The sequence below is a fragment of the Sinohyriopsis cumingii genome, chromosome 19 (genome assembly GCF_028554795.1).
Source record: "Sinohyriopsis cumingii isolate HCF-2022 chromosome 19, ASM2855479v2, whole genome shotgun sequence".
NCBI classification, from domain to species: Eukaryota; Metazoa; Mollusca; class Bivalvia; order Unionida; family Unionidae; genus Sinohyriopsis; species Sinohyriopsis cumingii.
In genome coordinates this window covers 49,789,953-49,804,337 of record NC_142979.1, presented here as the reverse complement: position 1 = coordinate 49,804,337, position 14,385 = coordinate 49,789,953, and the positions used below count along the sequence as shown (strand labels likewise).

The 14,385-nt window shown below is 34.3% G+C and overlaps 1 protein-coding gene across 1 annotated transcript in view; it reads left to right on the top strand.

The window, feature by feature from the left end:
- LOC149775682 (sodium/glucose cotransporter 4-like) overlaps window positions 1-10,009 on the top strand; it is a 40,228-nt gene extending 30,219 nt beyond the window's left edge. Inside the window, exons 15-16 of the mRNA XM_089943510.1 lie at window positions 8,549-8,674; window positions 9,818-10,009. Of these exons, the coding sequence (XP_089799636.1) occupies window positions 8,549-8,674; window positions 9,818-10,009 (318 nt within the window). The remainder of the gene's footprint in view (window positions 1-8,548; window positions 8,675-9,817) is intronic.
- The last annotated feature ends 4,376 nt before the right edge of the window (window positions 10,010-14,385 follow it).

Sequence of the window (14,385 nt, the reverse complement as noted above, 5' to 3'; positions counted from 1 at the left end):
TGAAGCTTTGTATATTGAACACTTTACACAATGAAGCTCTGTATATTATCACTATACACCATGAAGCTCTGTATATTGAACACTATACACCATGAAGCTCTGTAAATTATCACTATACACCATGAAGCTCTGTGTATTAACACTATACACCATGAAGCTTTGTATATCAACACTATACACCATGAAGCTGTGTATATTGAACACTTTACACAATGAAGCTCTGTATATTATCACTATACACCATGAAGCTCTGTATATTAACACTATACACCATGAAGCTCTGTATATTGAACACTATACACCATGAAGCGTTGTATACTGAACACTTTACACAATGAAGCTCTGTATATTATCACTATACACCATGAAGCTCTGTATATTGAACACTTTACACCATGAAGCTTTGTATATTGAACACTATACACCATGAAGCTTTGTATATTGAACACTATACACCATGAAGCTCTGTATATTAACACTATACACCATGAAGCGTAGTATATTGAACACTATACACCATGAAGCTTTGCATATTGAACACTATACACCATGAAGCTTTCTATATTGAACACTATACACAATGAAGCTCTGTATATTATCACTATACACCATGAAGCTCTGTATATTGAACACTTTACACCATGAAGCTTTGTATATTGAACACTACACACCATGAAGCTTTGTATATTGAACACTATACACAATGAAGCTCCGTATATTAACACTATACACAATGAAGCTCCGTATATTAACACTATACACCATGAAGCTCTGTATATCGAACACTATACACCATGAAGATTTGTATATTGAACACTATACACCATGAAGCTCTGTATATTGAACACTATACACCATGAAGCTGTGTATATTGAACACTTTACACCATGACGCTCTGTATATTGAACACTATACACCATGAAGCTTTGTATACTGAACACTTTACACCATGGAGCTCCGTATATTAACACTATACACCATGAAGCTCTGTATATTGAACACTTTGCACCATGAAGCTTTGTATATTGAACACTATACACCATGAAGCTTTGTATATTGAACACTATACACCATGAAGCTTTGTATATTGAACACTTTACACATTGAAGCTCTGTATATTAACACTATACACCATGAAACTCTGTATATTGAACACTTTACACCATGACGCTCTGTATATTGAACACTTTACACCATGAAGCTTTGTATATTGAACACTATACACCATGAAGTTTTGTATATTGAACACTATACACCATGAAGCTTTGTATATTGAACACTTTACACATTGAAGCTCTGTATATTAACACTATACACCATGAAACTCTGTATATTGAACACTTTACACCATGAAGCTCTGTATATGGAACACTATACACCATGAAGCTCTGTATATTATCACTATACACCATGAAGCTCTGTATATTGAACACTATACACCATGAAGCTTTGTATATTGAACACTATACACCATGAAGCTTTATATATTGAACACTATACACCATGAAGCTGTGCATATTGAACACTATACACCATGAAGCTTTGTATATTGAACACTTAAAACCATGTCCGGTAACATTTGATGATATTAAAAAATTAAAAAGAATTTTAAATCTCCTTAAGTGTCAATGAAATATTGAAGTAAGAAAAGAAATATCCATGTCAGAGTAACAAAGAAACTACGTCATATTGGTTAAAATAACTAAAACAGAAAGAGAAAAACAATTCTGAATAGTTCTGAATATTTTTTATATAACTACCTTTCTAGCTTCATTGAAACTGTCAGTAAAGTTAATGCTGATCGATAGATAAAATAACGTTCGATAAAATTATTAGCAGCTGCACGTGCAGCGCGCCTGACAAATGCATATATATGCCTGTGATATAACATAGGTAACTGACAATCACATGTGTGTGATTTTGGATTTTTAACGTAGCTTTAAAACTTTTTCAGTCATGTCGCTACGATGTCTGCAGTGTGACTGTTTAAAGTGATGTCTAGCACTGTGGCATCATGCCGTAGACATGTAGCATCATATCCCATCCAGTCACATTATCCTGACACCAGGCCAACCAGTCCTAACACTAACCTCTTAATGCTGAGCGCCAAGCGAGGCAGCTACGAATACCATTTTTATAATTCTTTGGTATGACTCAGCCGGGGTTCGAACCCGCAACCTCTCGCATACGAGGCGGACGCTTTAACCACTAGGCCACCGGAGCGATCTTACAATCACGTACAGATGTCAGAGAAAGAGAAACAATTATGCTACTATTGAAAGAATAGTCGTCCAGGTAATTATGAATGACTCGGCTAACGTCAATGAATATTGTGATGTATCCAAATTGTTGCTAAAACTTGTGGGGAAACTACCGAAGCAACGATCCGCGCACCGGTATCCAATGTATCCATCTCCGGCTTGACATTGGCGCATAAATCTGCCGTCGTGACAGACTTCCTGAAGGAGCATAGTATGCAGACAATGACATATCCTCCACACAGCCCTAACTAAGTAATTTTTTGTTTATTTCCGTAATGCGCAGAGGGGAAGACGATTCGAATGTCGCTATGCAGTTATATTTAATTTGTAAACAGCTAACACAATATCATACTTATACTAATAAAAACTTTGGAATACAGTTTTATGTTTCTCATATGCATTATCGATCGAGTATTTGCTTTCAAAGTGTTGCAATAAAATTAAATTGTTTAATAAATGTAACTTTGCTACTGTTGCATGGTTTTATTGCATCTTTATCATTTATGTGAAGACAGTGATTTTGCATCCAGATATAAATATCAATTTGTATCAGGATTCGACAAATCTGATATATTTATGACTATTAAAGGCCAGTAAAAAAAAATCCAACCACCAGGTGTTGGCATACACACTACTTACTTTGATTAATTCTGCCAAAATTTCTTGCCACACTGTTTTCCATACATGTTTAATGCGTAATTATTGACCATTTCTCAAGTGTGGTTCTCAAAAAATGTTTATAATATATATATAGAATATAATTTGTCGCTAAATGCATTTACTGTGTTATCAAAGTTAAGGTTAGTTAATCAATTTATATTTTTCTCCATATAGTCAGATTACTCGCCAAGGTTCCACTATTTCTGTAACGTCCACAGACAGAATTTACGACGTCTATGAAAGCATTACTTTGCGTTTCTGAATAATACGCGTTTACTTAGATTGTAAAAATAAAAAGTTACATGAAGTTGGGTTTCTTGTTCAGATACATTGAGCCTCCATTTACCACCTGTCCATATTCACGTGTAATTTTTATTTTGATTTATTCCTAATTTATTTCACATACCTGCTGTAATACCAATTTATACTCTTTTGATCTGTTTGCATTTCGTTTTTCCATTTCCTCTCTCATTATTTCTCTGACGTACTTGAATAGTCTACATCTGAGTATCTCAAATATTGATTGTGCCATTTATTTATTTATTTAGTTTAATTTTAATTACAACTAAATTTCATATGAAAGTTCTAAACAGATTGCAGTTTCAACCTCTGTATATGTTCACACTGCTAGAGTAGCGTTAGATTTTATTTTACTTCATTCACGTGGAATAAAACTCCTCAAATTTGTGGAAATTATTTGTCAGTGAAGGTTTTATATATGCGTTGAAATTTAGAATGGTAAACATTTTGTCTGCGAAAAATGCATAAATGATGGTGTAAATACAATACCTTTTCTACATGAAATTTGAAAGAAACTTAAATGTACTCGTACTTACATCAACATATAATTAATTTTCAGGAACCCTTATTCTGTTCAAATACTCATAGATGATCATCTAGTCTTTAATAATAAGCATGTTTGTTAGCATTTTTAAAAATATAGTGGGAATCAACTTCATAGTTTTTATCGTTAGCCCTTCCCATTTCTTCCACGATATCCATTATATCATGCTTGGGCATCCTTCACATTTTGGTCGCCTTATCATGCTTTCATATGTACCAATTTCGCAGTTATCTGTGACGTTTTGGTATGTGTTGTATTGACTCTGGTATTTTGCATATTTATAATGTTTTTTATTGTTCTGTCTCATTCTCGACACTTGGTATCTTTAAAAAATTTAAAGTTTTCATACTCCTTGATACTGCTATTTACGCATTGTGCTTCGTCACTATCCGATTGAGGAAAGATGTACTTTTTGGCACACTGTTTCCGGAGGAGTGAATGTTTGTAACACATAATTTATTTAATGGCATAATATTTTAATGTGGTTACAAACTATTAAAGGATTGATCATATTCTTTCCATTTCGCGAGCGCATAAATTTTACTGTTTCCTTTTTTCATTTTTGGTCATCAAGCTCTATTCAACGCTATGTGGTATCCTGTCTGTCCAATTATGGACAAATATGTACGTGAAGCTCGAGAGTAATGTAATTATTTAATTATTTCATTCAATGTACATATTTCTTTTTAATATTTTCTTTACATCATTTTTTCTTTTTTAAATATTTTGCTCACTTTTATTCTTCGTGTCTAAATAATAAAAAAACATATACAATGCATACACAACGCAGTTCACAAATGTGTACAATTCCAAGCTTATTTTTACTTTTTTTACGGGGCAGTGGGAGAGGGAGCTGACCTTGTGTCCTTGCAATGGGTCTTCTGGTTATGCTTTCTTGCAATTATATCCAAAACATATAATCCAGAAATTGATGAATAACATCAGCACGACATAATACAACGACCGACAAATATCACATTGAAAGTAGGTAGGATGAGACTATGAAGGGTCACTTTATACAGAGCACAACTTAATGATGTCTATCCACTTTTATCAACGAATTTCGAAGTTTGTATGCGATTAGCGATTTTATTTGATCATCTCCTTTGCCGACGTAATTAGCAAAGGATTATCTAAATTTTAATGTTATTGACATGTGATCAATTGCTTTGTCGACGTAACTTGATGGATATACTAGTTCGTTCGTTTGATATTAAACTATGACTATACTGAGGAGTGTGTATCAGTATACAATCAATGGTGTAATTATTTCTTTCACGTAATCGTTCAATACGAGAGATATTAAACTAAATCAATTGTGCCTCTCAACATATATAAAAATACATTAATCAATTCAATGGAAAAGAGAAAAACAAAAACAAGAGCACAGATGAATATATATATATATATATATATATATATATATATATATATATATATATATATATATATATATATATATATATATATATATATATATATATATATATATATATGTATATATACTAACAGTTTGAACTGCCACTAAAGGTCATTGAGTTCTCGGAAGCACATTTCCACTACTTGTGATTGTAATTACGCGTTTACACGTGTTAACTGGTTTACTGTAAAGCTTCCATAGCATAAAAACAGCGTACGCAAGAACAGGAATACGACTATAATGTCTTAAAATAAGTAATAGGAAAAGCAAAAGGGGCAAGTTTAGTAAAATTCAACAAATAATTTATTTCCATAGGATACAAAGTGAAAATTTCAAAGTAACTTACAGAATTGTGAATTATTCTCCTAATGATCCTAAAAGTTAAATCACAAGTCCCAAAATATAGAGTGTTCCGAATGAATTGCAGTATTGGAAGTGCTGGTGTGCAAATAGTCTTTGATAAGCAGATGTGCGAACAGTCTTGATGTATCACAATGATACAACCCAGAATGTTCTTGAATGAATTCACAATAATCCCAAAATAGTGATTTAGTCCAAAATGTCAATGGATACATCCTAATTCCAGTGAATAATTTTTTTAAAAATGTTTCGTCTCAAATTATATCTGAGCACATATGAACTTAAGGTAAGAATGCAATAGTTTCGTTTACTTCAAACTTATATAAAATCCTGCGACACAATAAGATGACTAGGATGTATGTCATTTTCCGATCATTTGTAAACAAGTTTTCTACTGGAACATTCAAAGGTTAGACCTTGTACTCATATATCAGTAAACAACTTATTTATAACTTACGAACCAGGCAAAAGAGTAGATACGCTTTGTAAATTTAAAAGGTTATGTCAGATTGTCTACATTATCTTAAACCCAAGCTACACTCATTGAAAAAAGATAGCACACACTATAGATGTGGACAAACGTTATGCCCACAATATTGAAGAGGATAGCAAATTTTATACACCTGTAGCAATAGATTTCTTTGAGTACATGTCTTGACATTAACAGATATATATTATATTACAATATATTTTTATTCTTCATGCTTAGTATAGATTTCGATTAACTTTACTGATCATTAAGAATTATTCAGAATACATATTACCAACATCCCAATAATTTACAAATATTTGGAAGCTATATACCTTCTTTGCACTATATGTACCTCTCTTTGCGCTGTTTTTTTAAAATTATTATTGTGAGTGACTTTATGCAGTCTGAATTTTATCTATGCGTGTCTCTGTGCTGTCTTTGCGTATCTTATTCCTTCTCTCGAAACTTAGCATATTATTAAATATTTTAGATATATACACCGGGACTTTTCATTGTCAATTAAAACCAATGAGAGAGAGGATGGGTAGGTAACAATTAACCACAAATGAAATTATTTTTTTTTAAAAATGTATTCTAAAAGTCAACTATCTACTTGTCCTTTATGTACATCGCAAGACAATTTCTCTTGATTACAAATCATACTTTAAAAATATCCATTTCCGGTGAAATTATTTCTTTATTGATATTATTAGCCTGTGATTGTTGCCAATGTAGCAAGTGGCGTACAAAGAGTAAATGGCGCTCGGGGCGACCATGTAGGCCCATATTTGTTTTAGCGCTCCAAGACATCTGGCGCCCGAGGCAACCGCTCCCCCCCCCCCATCCGTTAGTACGCTACTTGATGTAGTTACTTTTGTTTCTTTTTCTACCGTTCTGATAGACTATTTGCATATTTGCAAATCCCCAATTTTACAATTCCGGTAGAATAAATCGGCTGAAAACTCATTTATTTGTTAAAATTTTTTACTGAATATCCAGCTTATCACAAGTATAGCTAATGCAATGAAGTGGCTAATAGCTAATTTACCCTGTAGATGTTTTGAAAATTGCTTAGAAAGTGGTATTTATTTAGATGCTTATCTGTAAATCTCACTCAAGTGTATATAAAATTTCAGTTATTTGAATAGATTCAAAGATGTTTCTTTTTTCGTCGATGTATTTAAAACAGACAAATAAAATAGTGGGTCTTTCCAAAATCTCTTCCTTTAATCAGGATTTTAATATTTTATTTCAACTCAAGACCGCTTCTCGGGTATGTGAGTATAAATAAGTATAAGAATGTTAAAATAAGAAGGTAAACCCCCAAGAAGAAGAAAAAAAGGAAATTTACAAACTTGTAATAAATCGACAAGGAATGGGAGGCAATCAAAGTGAAAAGGAGAAAATCATAAAGTTGTCACCCTTGGATGTCACTTGGAAAGTCACTAGGAGCACGAAGTAACGGCCTAAATCGCTTTTTGGAGTATTTATCCATTATCAAAATTAGCAATCCAGTTGAAGAATAATGTAAAAAAAAAGATAATGAAAAACAAAATCATGATTGACTTAGACTGTTTGCGACTAAATACGGTAAAATGGGTCTTATTCGGACCACAGGGATAATTCCGTCCACTTTCATGATCATAATATTAAATGTACAGGAAGTAAATATCCGATGCATATTAACAAATACCAAAAAATAAAAGTATCTCTGTAACCTGGAGTGGTTAACATAATGGCACCAAATATCGCGAGATCCTGCTAATGCAAAGTTATGTCACGTGCTATTCCGGTAAAGTGTTACAAGCGGGAAATTTCAAGCTTCATCAAGGAAGATTTGGGTCTGCATAATTCGCATGCCATGGTTGTATTATCATATTGTAAATGTATATCATTGATTTTTATTCACAGAGAGAGTTTTATCTTTGCAATCTAAACTTAACTATATATCCAATTAATTATATTTTCCAATATTTCCAAAGAAATAAAATGGTCGGAATTACCCATGATATTTTCCTGTGCCAGGGGTATTTCCGACCAGTCATGCATGTGATAAAACCTTTAAGGCTCCTTATTCGGTTGTATCTAGTTTTATGTATACATCAATAAGATGACACTCAGAGCAATGAATGAACTTTGATCAATGAATGAAAAGCTTGATCATTTGATATTTAATAGATTTATTGATACACAAAAGTATCAAGATGTAACTGCTGTTTTTTTTATATTTATCAAACTGTATACATATTATTTAAACTTTCTCCCCAAATATTCAACATCAGTCAAGGTTATGTTCCAATAGTTATTATTCCATCCATCCATACAGCTATCCATCTATTTGTTCTATACGCATGCATGTGTGTGCGTATATATATATATATATATATATATATATATATATATATATATATATATATATATATATATATATATATATATATATATATATATATATATATGTGTGTGTGTGTGTTTGTGTGTGTGTGTGTGTCATTTTTTGTCTATCTATTTATAAGCTTAAACTCTTGCAGGATGCCAAAGACAAGAGCTATAAGAAAGTAAGCTTGAAATATGGAATCCTCAAAATGACCTTAGTGGACCATGTAACTGGTCATTACCTGTCAGGGTCCAAACCAGGACGACCTCAGGTTATACCGGTAAAGGTTGAAGACGGCATTATTGCGAGGTCACTGAAAGCATCGTCAAAAGGGTTTGGGATTACCAAGAAGCAGATGTTGATACAGACCGTCACATTATGCAAAAGGATGACAATTAGTACACCATTTTAAAATGGGATACCTGGAGAAGATTGATGGAAAGATTTAAAGGCTCGATATCCTGAACTGGCACTCAGGAAACCTGAGAAGCTGTCAACATCACGTGTCAGAACGAAGAACCCCACACAAGAAATATTTACAAATTTAAATCTACATGGCAGTCCTCATTTAATATGGAATTGCGATGAGACAGGCAAACAGTTTAAACACACTCCAACAACTGTGTGTGCAAGAAGAGGGGCAGAAGTGTAATTGTTAGAACATCTAACTCTGAAGAAAATGTTACAATCCTCGTTTGTGTCAGTGCAGCAGGAACAGCAATGGCTCCCATGTGCATTGCCAGGGGAAAGACAAAGAAGTGTTTGCAGTCATTTAACTGCATGGATTCCCCATCTGGTACATTATGGACCTACCAGAAGAAGGCTTGGATGTGTGATATTTTAGGTGAAGAGTAGTTATGGGGAGTTATTTTGTTTTTAACGAATTGTGGCCCTGAGCGACCACAGCATTTGATCGTCGATTCTCGTGGGTCGCATGAAGTCTTTGGATTACTAGAAGAAGCACAAAAAAGAAAATATCCATATTTTCGCATTACCGCCACACACCACCCACTACTTACAGCCCTTAGATAGAAGTGTCTTCGGGCCTTTACGTGAAGCCTACAACAGGGTATGCACGGAGTTCCTGACAGAAAATCATGGATTACTTATCAATAAGGCCACATGGCCAAGATTATTCCGTCTGGCATGGCAAGATGCATTCACATCCAGCAACATAATAAGCGGCTTCAATGGAACTGGTCTCTTCCCAATCAATGCAGCAGCTATACCAGAGTCTGCTTTCTTGACATGAGTACCATATGATAGGCCTCATCCGGAGCCGGTCCTTTCAATAGCATCATCAATCAGTACTCTCGGCCACATACCACCTAATTCAAAAAATTCAGATCCTGTAGCTTCTCCATTTAATGCATGTAAAACAATCTCCGACACAAAAGTCCTGTCAGTCTCAATGACATTTCAGGATTCCAATGATACCAAATCAACAACGCATGAAGGATTTATTTTAGTAGAGGTACCCAGCGAGGCAGTTGAAAACCTTCAGCATTCTCCATACATCATTGGCCCAGACGTGCTTTTGGCTAGTACAACCAATGACAAGCTTTATACCAGCACACTGTTCATTGATTTGGCAAATGGAACATCACTGCTTTAAGGCGATATGAGAAAGAGATAGAAATGTCACATACTTCATTGTCATCAATGAGTAATGACGACGAGAGTGCAACTTTTGATGTCGGGGTATTATGGAATCCTGAATTATATAATATTTTTGGTACTACCATTGCAGACGGGACACAAAGGCCAAAGTCGAAACATGCCATTACATCGCATCATCTTTTGACGAGTGATGACATAATTTATGAGAAAAAAATGGCTCTCGTTCTCAAGCAACAAAAGCAGCGAAGAAAGAAAATAGAAAAAGAAAACCAAAAGAGAGAAAGGCTAAACAAAAGGCTGAAGCTAAAAATACTTCAAAGTAAGATTCTAAAGGAAGGAGAAATACTAGGAGTAGAGGAATGAAAATATATTCAGAATTAGCTCAATTGCAATGAAATTTATAGCTTGTTTAATAAATTTTCTTTTGACATGTTATTTTGTGCTGCCTATTGAACTGAAGTACTGCCAGTTTGTTTGTTGGATTTCCTTTCCTATACGTAGATACTTAGAAATATGCTAAATAATGCCACATCAGAGCCATAAATAGCTAATTAGTTTCTGGATCATTGAAACAACTGTCTCTTGATTGCGTGCAAATATTTATAAGGCATTTTTGCCTATATATTGACGAAAAAGAAAAACTTGGAAGGGGCAGGGTAAAAGCGAAAGAAAGGTATTTAATAATTGAATGCTATAATACTTCCACTAAGAAGATGCCTGTCTTTGCAAGGAAAACATTGACCGTTGTTATCCTTTAAATTGTGGCCCATTTGCTAACATTTCATGCCGGAATAATTATTAACCAAAATGTACTGAAATTAAGATCTCTTTCGAAAGTTTTAATACTAACAATAATAATTTTTGTATTGCCTTTAACACCATACAAGACATATAGCAATACAACATAAATACACACAAAATTAAAATGAAGTAGAGTTAAAACATATAGGTATGACAAAACGAAACCATTAGACAGACATAATTACATACACACTGTATACTAAATCCCCCAAAACTGCCACTGATGATAGGCGCCTATTTTTCTGTTGAAAAGGCGATCTTTAATTCTTTTTACGGTTTATTTCTTTAATTTAAAAAAACAGTTACCTTACATAATCTACTGAATATGCCCAAGTCTAGCTTGGATGTGGGGTAGCTGATATACATTCTTTGCTACTATGGAGTGTGTATAAGAATAGAAAATATACATTTATAACTAACCATAGAAAATATACATTTATAACTATCTAGCATAATTGCAGGAATTATTGTGATAATAATACATTACTCGGAATCTAATTAAATAATGGAATAAAAAGGTATGTGGATTATGTTTTACATGGATGCTCGGGATTGCCCATTGGTAGTAACTGCCCATATGCCGGTCGGAATTACCCGCACGCTGGTCGGAATTATCATTCTGTGATCGGAATTAGCCGGGTGCTGTGGACGGAATTATCCACGACGTGGTCGGAATTACTCCCATTGATTAGATTGAATAAAATCTTATTTTCTGTAGCTGTTTTTTTTTTATTTATCCGCGACTGATATTTGTGGCCTAATCTCAAAGCTTGTGTTATACAAAGCTGACCTTCGTCCCATTGACCTTATATTCTCACATATTTATAGGTAGGTAAAAAAAAATAACAACAACAAAAATTGTTATGATGTATCCCATCCCATCAAGACAAAAAGAAGAAACGATATCATGTCTAACTAGTATAAGCAGCAAAAGACAAACAGACGCTAATGTCCTTTCAGATTTATAAATTTGTTAATAATAACAAGAATGTTTGCTAATACATGAATATTAAAATCTAATATAAAATATTCCAACAATATTGCTCATAATGGCTGTCAAATAAATTTAACAGCAAAATATAGTAAACAATTCTACAATAACATCAACAAATAATAACCGAACTATAAAAACATGCATACATAGATATTCACTTTTCAACAAAAAAACTTACAACACCCCACAATTACACACAGTAGCTGTCAATGTTAATTCATGATATTTAAGCCTTTGTTTTCTTAGTGTAGACCACAAAAACGTAAAAAAGCTGGGTAGAAAATAATGTTGAAACACGGTGCTACAACTCGAGATCAAATATGTGGCAATCAGAAAGTCTCAATGGAACATATGATTTTATTGGACATTCAAGAAAAGACAACAATCCCATACAAAATCGTAACTACATGCTTAAAGAAAAGTTAAATTATGGAACTGTACGTGTGACGCAAAGTTCAAATATTTTGATTTAATACTAAGTATAGGGCCAAATTTATATTTCAATTTACTGCAATATTGTATTGACAACTGTTACAGAAATGTATGGCGCAATTGAACATTTGTAAGAAAATGACATGAAAGCAATCGAACATGTCTCTCTGGGTCCAAAAACTATAATGTGAGATCTATGAACATTGCACATTCATACATTTTCTCTTTTTTTAAACAAAATGGCAATGATTTCTTTATATAAGTACGTAATCCAAGGTCAGTAGCTTCAAAATCTTAATAGTAGTTAAGTGGGGCACATTAGGGACAATGGGACTTAGCATTAAAAAGACCCCTGGGTCAGATTAGGGACAATGGAAATTTAACATGGAGAGAAATCGTGGGTCACTTTAGGGACAATGGGAATTTAACATAGAGTTTGGGTCTGTCTAGGGACAAGGGAAATTAACATGGGGAATAGAGTTTGGGCTTTTGGGATTTTTTTTTTTTTTTTTTTTTTTTATTTTTTTTTTTAAATTTTTTAAAATTTAAATTTAAATTTAAATTTTAAAAAAGGGGTAGGCAATGGAAAGGCTATCTCTTTTCGAGAAATATGGCTGGCCCTGAAAAGGGCCTTTGGGTTTATGTTAATGTATTCATTAACATAAATGGCACCGCATTGGTCTTCTTCTTGTCCTTAGGCTACGTCTCACTGTTGGTCCGTAAATCAGCACTCTTTTCAGGCATCCTTGTCTTTCTACGTAGATCCTACGTATCCACAGGCTGGTGTTTGTCCTGTGGACAACGGTCCACTTGGATCGGACATACATGGGTATGTCCGTCCGGAACATCATGGAAGACACAAGCGTAGAAGATTGCACATCGGTCCACATCTTGAAGCAACGAGAACAAGTGAATCAATGCACTGAACTGCGCTTATTTATAGGTAGAGGCAGGATTGAAACGGATTGAGTTCATTCACCAATCCAAACACGCGTTACAAAATTCAGTCAGCCCGCATCCAATCCGAAGAGAGTAGTCTGTGACGTCAGTTGGTCTATATAGATTCGCTAGCGCTTGTGTGCAGTCAATCTATGAGACAGTGATTCAACATGACGGAAACTCAGAAAACGATCCATTGGGGTGCACCAGCAGGGGAGACTGCCCAAGGGAACCCGGACTTACTTTCAGAAGAGGTACATTGGGATTTTGTGGATTTTCTTACCTCGCAAGAATTTGTTCCGGAACCTTCGTTACCTTCTTCATTACCGCAAGTGGAGAATTTTAGACAGAGACAGAAAGAAGAATTGGAGAAATTTATGCAACGACAAAAGGAAGCGGAACAAGCTTTTCTCCTACAGCAACAGCAACAGCAACAAGAAGAGGTAAGAAAAAAACAACAGCAACAACAGCAAGAAGAAGTAGCAGCAAAGAAACAAGAGGGTGAAAATCAAACGGCTACGGTACTGTTGGACATTTTAGCGGAGTTAAGAAGTCTGAAACAAATGTATCAGACTTCTTTATCACGACCGAAGAGAATACGACCTTCCCGAGCTAAACACGCCAACCCTGTGACTAAGCCTGTCGTACCACCCTTAGTGATTTCAACCCAATCATCAGAAGTAGGCCTTGGCCGTGGCAAAGGCTTAAGGCAGTTAAAGTTGATTGGTTAAACTCACCCCTACACCAAAATAAAAAGGCCCTTTTCAGGGCCACCCACATTTCTCGAAAAGAAATACAATTTCAATTTGCCAATAACTCAAAAATAAACCCCACCCATTTTACCCTTATAGTACGTGTCTGTGTATGAGTGCGTGAGTGTAGCTTCTTATTTTAAAATCAAAACTCAAAGACACTTACCTTATATCATTCATGTATTCTTTTATCCATTTTTTACAATCCAATTCACAATTCACCACAGAACACTTTAATTAAAAGTTCATTGACTTCTTCTTTCTCCTTGTTTAGTCTCTCTGTTTTTTGAATTTCTTCACCGTTTTTTCCTCATTTTCTTCCCTTCTTCTTTTCTTCTCCTGTTTCTTTGCTTCTTTTAAATAGAATTGTCTTCTTTCTTCCTCTTCTTCCTCTGAAGAATCCCTCTCTTCTTTCGAAGAATCCCTCTCTTCTTCCGAAGAATCCCTCTCTTC